The 6,381-nt window shown below is 47.7% G+C and overlaps 1 protein-coding gene across 1 annotated transcript; it reads right to left on the minus strand.

Moving 5' to 3' along the window:
* Positions 1 to 5,457: 5,457 nt before the first annotated feature.
* On the minus strand, positions 5,458 to 5,979 carry LOC109386267 (peptidyl-prolyl cis-trans isomerase A-like). Its single transcript, XM_019649243.1, has one exon. It carries the CDS (start codon positions 5,950 to 5,952, stop codon positions 5,458 to 5,460), a length of 495 nt encoding a protein of 164 aa, XP_019504788.1. The 5' UTR covers positions 5,953 to 5,979.
* Positions 5,980 to 6,381: the final 402 nt, after the last annotated feature.

The following is a 6,381-nucleotide window of genomic DNA, read 5'->3' on the forward strand; positions in this document are numbered from 1 at the left end:
ACAGTCTGGGCAAGTGTGTGAAGTGTCTTCCTATGGGTCTAGGGATGGAAGGAAAGTAGGATAAAGTAGCAAGTGCCTGAGTGGTCAAAAGTGGTGGATTTGGGACTGCTGCAAGAGAGGGTACCCAGGGTCAGTCCCGGGTTGCAGAGGTGACACAGTGCCCTGTGCAGGCAGCTGCCAATAAACCGTGTGTAGCTAACCTACCATGGCATGGATGCCCAAAAGAAAAGCTCTAGGGATAATAGATTGTGAGCCATGCAAGGAGGGAAAGCACACTACATACCCATCAGAGAGAGAGAGAAGACTATACAAGTGCTGGTCCGGGGGTAAGACAAGAGGTCTACCTGTAGCCCTCTCTAGGACCTGGACATTTTGAGAGTTTCATGGTCTTTTCAGGGGTGATATTAAAATATTTAAAACCTGGGCCAGCCGAGTGGCACATTGGGTAAGAGCTGGCTTGGGACGCCTGGTTCGGATCCCACATATGAGGGCCAGTGACACTGCCCTCCACAGCTAAGATGCTGAACAATAGCTCAACCTGGAGCTGGGTTGCCCTGAGTCGCCGGCGATGGTGTAGGCTGCAGCCCCTGTGGCAGTGGGTTGCCATGGGCTACCATGTGTAGCCAGCAGCCAGCATGAGTGGCCAGCAGCTGCCGTGAGCAGCCCTCCAGAAGCCGGCGACTGATCTGCCTCACCCGGGAAGAGCGCAATGATGGTGCCAACTTGGGCCAGTGAAGCAATGTCCTCCACAACTAGACTGAAGAACAAAACGACAGCAACTTGTCTGTTCCCCTTCTCCCAATTCCCCAGCACTGTTCCCATCCTCCAATTCCCCAATTAAAAAAAAATGTAAAACCTGATATGGCATGACCCATCATATTGTATGTCAGACAAAAACCACCAGAGCTACTCTACGGTGTGTGAGGGCTGGATTCCAGCAGAGGTGTGAGTGGAAGTGCATATCCGAGGATGCACCAGGCTGCCTCTCAACTCTGCGCTGAGCTCCTGCTGTCCCAGCAGGCCCAGCTGTCTTCCCAGCCCCTATCCAAGACTCAGCTCTCCACCTCCTCTTAGCTGGCCCAGAGTCCCCCAGCTAGAAGTGGCCAGGTGCACTGTCTATCCCGTGTACCCCAACTATCCAAGCACCTCTTCTCACTGTTGGCTTGTTTACAAGTCTAAAGCTCCTCTAGGAGCTGCTTGAAGACAGAAACTATATCTTTTTTATCCTTGTATCTCTAGTATTTAACCCAATGCTGCCACATAGTAGGTGCACAGTTGACATGGGATCACTGAATGAAATTGGTCCTATGACCCAGCTCTGAGCAGTGAGAAGTAAGTGCACGTTGGTATGTGGGGCACAGACAACCTTAAAGGGCATGCACTTCGACCCTCCCCTCTTCTTCCTGCCTGGAATTCAGATGTAATACCAAGAGGTGCAGCAGCTGTCTTGCAACTATGCAATCACAAGCATGAGGATAAATGCCCACACAGTAAGGTGGGGAAATAAAAAGATGGAAAGAACCTGGGTCATAAGGAATGACCTCAGTGGCCTACCCTGAGATTCTTGTTAGGTGAGACCTACAATCTCTCTCCCTCACTTGCTTAAATCCAAAGTCATTTGGGTTTTCTCCTTCTCTTGTTAGAAACAAACCTAACTGACATAGGTCTATAGTTTTAGGGACTCACAGCAGACAGGAAACTCAAAGGCTGAAAGTTCTAATTTTTACTGTCTCCTGAGACTTTACTGTTTGACATGTGGTCCCCAGATAAGCAGCATCAGTATCTTCTGGGAACTTGTCACAAATGCAGAACCTCGGGACCCCACCACAGATCTATTCAATCATAATTTGCATTTTAACAAGATTCCTAGGTGAATCCTATGCATAATGAAAACTAAGAAGCACCGTCCTAAGAAACTCTTCCATGTGCCTGCAAGTTTGTATATCTTCCTCCTGTTTTGATTCCTATGGTTGTGAAACACCTTATTTCTAAGTGTCAGTAGATTTGTCACACACTTGCACTTGTGTCCCCCAACTTAGTATCCAACTGAAAGGGTCTTATGAACCCCTGCTTTTCAGAAGAGGAAACTGAGTCACAGAGAGGCTCATCAGCTACCCCATGGCCAGAGCATTCAGACAAGCCTTTAACAATGAAGCCAAGTTTTCAAGCACAAAGAGTGGACAGGCAATTATTTTCTTAAGGAAGCAGTGCTGTAGGCATGTCATAAAATCAAAGGGTAGGCAGCAGAGAAGCCTTGCGCCTTGGCCCCTCGGAGGCGCAGTGCAGCAGCCGGGAGCCAACAGCCTCTGCTTTCTTCCCCATGCGCTGTAACATAAGCAGCTGTATATCTGGGGGCTTCTGTACTTCCAGCAGTTTCACACTCTATCATATTTAATATCTGTCACTACACAAACATTGCCTTTTCTCAAATCCTTCTAACACTTAGAGTGTTACAAGCCCTCCCCCGCGCCCCAAGAAAAGCATAATTCACCCATCAAATCCTTTTGTTCTTTCTTTATTTTTAACTGTAGTCTAGACCACCAAATTACTTAATACACAGTATAAAGCTCCATAAATAACAGCTTCCCGAGTACAGCCACTCAGCTCTGGCGCTCTTTCCAAGTTCTGCATTAACTCCTCGGGTGTAAAGGGTTTTCCAGCCATTTTGGTCCATAAATATATAACCGGCTGCTTCCTAAATGGCCATATAATCCTTACCGCCATCACTCATGTTTTCTTTTATTGCCATTATCCTTGGCGCCTTTGACAGAAGAATAAAATATTCTTTCTGGAGGATAAAATGCTCTCTATCTTGAATGATTTTAACTCATCCAAATTCCCTGATTTTTGGTTTTATTTCCATCCCCACCCCAAGGAAATTGCCTCCTCACAATCAGGGGGGATTTCAGATAGGAATTTAATTCCATCCTCTTTTTTCTTGATATAACCTTTGCCTGGGCTGGGTCATGTGGAAAAGAGAGGACATCTAAGATGAATTTCCAAACACTTAAAAGTGTAGAGGTGGGGAAGAAAGATACAGATCAAAGATATGGTGGTTGGGGGGAATGTGTGCAGAGCGAAGGGTTGGGGGGCGTGGATGTAGGAGGAGCTTGGGTTGAGATATCAGAGTTCGTCAGGACATCGTGATTCATCTTGAAGCATTCATCTGCCTACCCACTGTCCAGCAACTCAGAAAAACCACTGGGCGTGCTAGAGGGACACGGCCACAGAACAACCCCACGAGGGCCCCACCTCACCCTCACGGTGGCGTTTGGTACACAGAGATCCCCATATTCCTCAGGTCTAACAATTCTGTCAGGTTGAGAAACAAGTCTCTCTCTCTCTCTCTCTCTCTCTCTCTCTCTCTCACCCTCTCCACCCCCATCACTTTGTCTATCCCCACACCCTGCCTTGCCCAAACTATCCTAAGCCTAAGCAAGCAGTCTCTCAGCCTTCTGACATCTCTTCCAAAGGTTGGGGAGTTGTTGTCAATGAGAATAAGTACACTTCTAACAGATAAAAGGGGGTGGTAGGAAAGAAAAGCCAGGCAGTGCTAAAGTCCAAAAAGGAGAAGAAGCTCTGAAGTATGAGCTCCCTGGGGCCAGTCACACTTCTAAATCTGTCTTGCTAGGAAAGACACTTAAGCCCCCTGGCTATACCCTGCCTTCCCTCCCTCCTCCCCTGGCCGAGGTTCCCCTCACCTCTCCCAGATGAAGGAAAGCCCTGGATGGAGGCCTAGTTTTGTAAAACACAGGGAACCAGAGGTAGTGACCCAAGACTCACACAAATCCCTCCTTTGTGCTTAAAAAGCATATATGATAAATGTGTAAGCCCAGGCTCCTCGTCTCCAAACCCCTCTCCCCTTATCTTTCACACGTCATATTTCTCTCTTGGTGCGGGCATAACTGACCCTGGAAGGAGAGATCTTCAGGCTGCTCAAAGCAAACACAGTGACCCCTCTTGGCCCCCCGGAGGAGGAATGGTCCTGATGGGAAATGGGCTGCAGAGGAGACGGGGTGGTACACGCGCGTTGCATGATGGGTGAAGGCGCCCTTCAGAGTGGAGGTAAGGAGGTGTGAGGGAGACAGAGCAGGGCAGTGTGCCTAATTCCACAGAAGCTCCCCACTGCTTCCTGCTCCTCTCAGCACCCAAGGCTGCCTCTCCATTTCCATTCCTGGCTCTCGTACCGGACTCTCGGCCACTTTCAACACCCTTTCTTCCTATCCTAAGGGTTCCAGAATGGGTGCCTTCTCCACAGCTGATTTTCAGGGGGCTCTTCCTGAGAGATGAGACACCCATTGACCCATGGGCTGGCTGAGCAGCTCTCCTCTGGGGCCCGGAGTAGGCAGGGCAAGAGAGTAGAGTGCTGGGGGCGGGAGTGTCTGTGGAATGCAGCCCTCTCCCCAATACTCAGAGGCCAGCCCGAGGGGCATAATAGAATACATTAGTCCCACAGCCCATTCAGCTGCCTCTTTAAGAACAATGACGGCAACTGAGCTGATTTTTGCCAAATGACTGGCTTTAGTCCTTTTGGAGCAGAGTGGAGCCCGCCAGACAAAGTCCATATTCAGGGCTTGAGAAGGGGTTGGCTAATGGGCAAAGGGGCACCAGAGCCAGTCTACTTCCTAGGACCCACACTCAAAGAATATCAGAGCCCGATAAAGAGCTTCCAGGCTGACACCAGCCCCCCCAGGCCCGTCCCTAGACAGAGCCCACACTGCTCCTGAGGCAGGTGAAGAAGCTACTGCTCTGAGAACAGGGAAGACAGATTTCATTTTAAATTTGGGACCTGGTACCGGTGGTTGACTCCAGAACAATCTTTATTATTTGGAGTTTTACATAGGAAAAATCAACTTGACTGCTGAAAAGGAATAATGTTATAATAACATCAACCTATGTCAGATACCTGCTGTTGTGAACAAAGCACGGGACGAAGTCTAATTTTCCAACCTGAGGTAACTGAGTGACATCTGCCGTCTCTTTACCTTTCTAAGACTCAGGTCCTTAACTTATGAGGAAGTTGAGGCAGATAGGCTCTAGATCCCTTCAAATTAGAAATTTTATGTGAAAAGAAAACTTTGACCATACTTCCTTTACTTTACCATCTCATATTATATCAGGAACTCTGAAAACACCAGGATTTGGAAAACTGAAAAGCCCAGTGTAAATGTTAGTGATAATTATGACCTTTGACAAAGATCAATGTGAACAGAGCAAAGTCAACACCAAAAATAGCTGTTCTGGTGTAATTTGTTTGTTTGTTTGTTTAGCTTTTATTTCATAATCATAAACTTAACTCTGCAACCCAGCTAGACTTGGAGGGGACAAGGAAAATATGGAACCCAATGAACTGCAACAAGAGCACAAAGGTTATGGGGTGTTCCAAGCAGATGGGGCAGGGGTGATTCCCTGGCTACAGAAGGAATGGTCTGGTTAAGATAAAACCAGTCAAGTGCATCAGAGTTGTCCACAGTCAGCAATGGTGATCTTCTTGCTCATCTCGCCATTCCTGAACCCAAAGTGCTCCATGGCATCCACAATATTCATGCCATCTTTCACCTTGCCAAAGACCACATGCTTGCCATCCAACCACTCAGTCTTGGTGGTGCAGATGAAAAACTGAGAACCGTTTGTGTTGGGTCCAGCATTTGCCATGGACAGGATGCCAGGCCCTGTATGCTTCAGGATGAAATTCTCATCATCAAACTTCTCCCCATAGATGGACTTGCCACCTGTGCCATTATGACATGTAAAGTCACCACCCTGGCACATAAATCCTGGAATAATTCTGTGAAAACAGGAACCCTTATAACCAAATCCTTTCTCCCCAGTGTTCAGGGCATGAAAGTTTTCTGCTGTCTTTGGAACTTTGTCTGCAAACAGCTCAAAGGAGACGCGGCCCAAGGGCTCGCCGTCAATGGCGATGTCAAAGAACACGGTGGTGTTGACCATGGCTGAGCCCAGGGAAGTCTGGGCGGCGGCATCTGGAAGGCAGCCTGGTGTAATTTTTTAAATTCCTATAACAAGTATGTCAAAGTGGAGGAACGAGAAAATCACCACTGGCATAGCTGTGATGAACAGACACACCTGCAATGTGGTCCCCAACTGACCCTGCTTTCCCCCAAATCATTCTCTTTTTTGCCACGGACACACCCTGATCACCCTGAGGGAAAGACCCAGGACTTGGTCATAAGCTTTTAACACTTTTCTTTGCATTTTTATTATTATCTATTTCATTATTAGTGTGGAAGATACAGGAATTTTGTCTAGATTTTTTGTGCACCCGAGAAACTCATTCTAAGCACCCAAAGATTGGATGTTGAAAATGGGGTATCTTAGGAGGGAATATTGCCCTGCTAGTTGGGACTCAGGCCTTTCCTA

Source organism: Hipposideros armiger, unplaced genomic scaffold (assembly GCF_001890085.2).
Source record: "Hipposideros armiger isolate ML-2016 unplaced genomic scaffold, ASM189008v1 scaffold_131, whole genome shotgun sequence".
Taxonomy (NCBI): domain Eukaryota; kingdom Metazoa; phylum Chordata; class Mammalia; order Chiroptera; family Hipposideridae; genus Hipposideros; species Hipposideros armiger.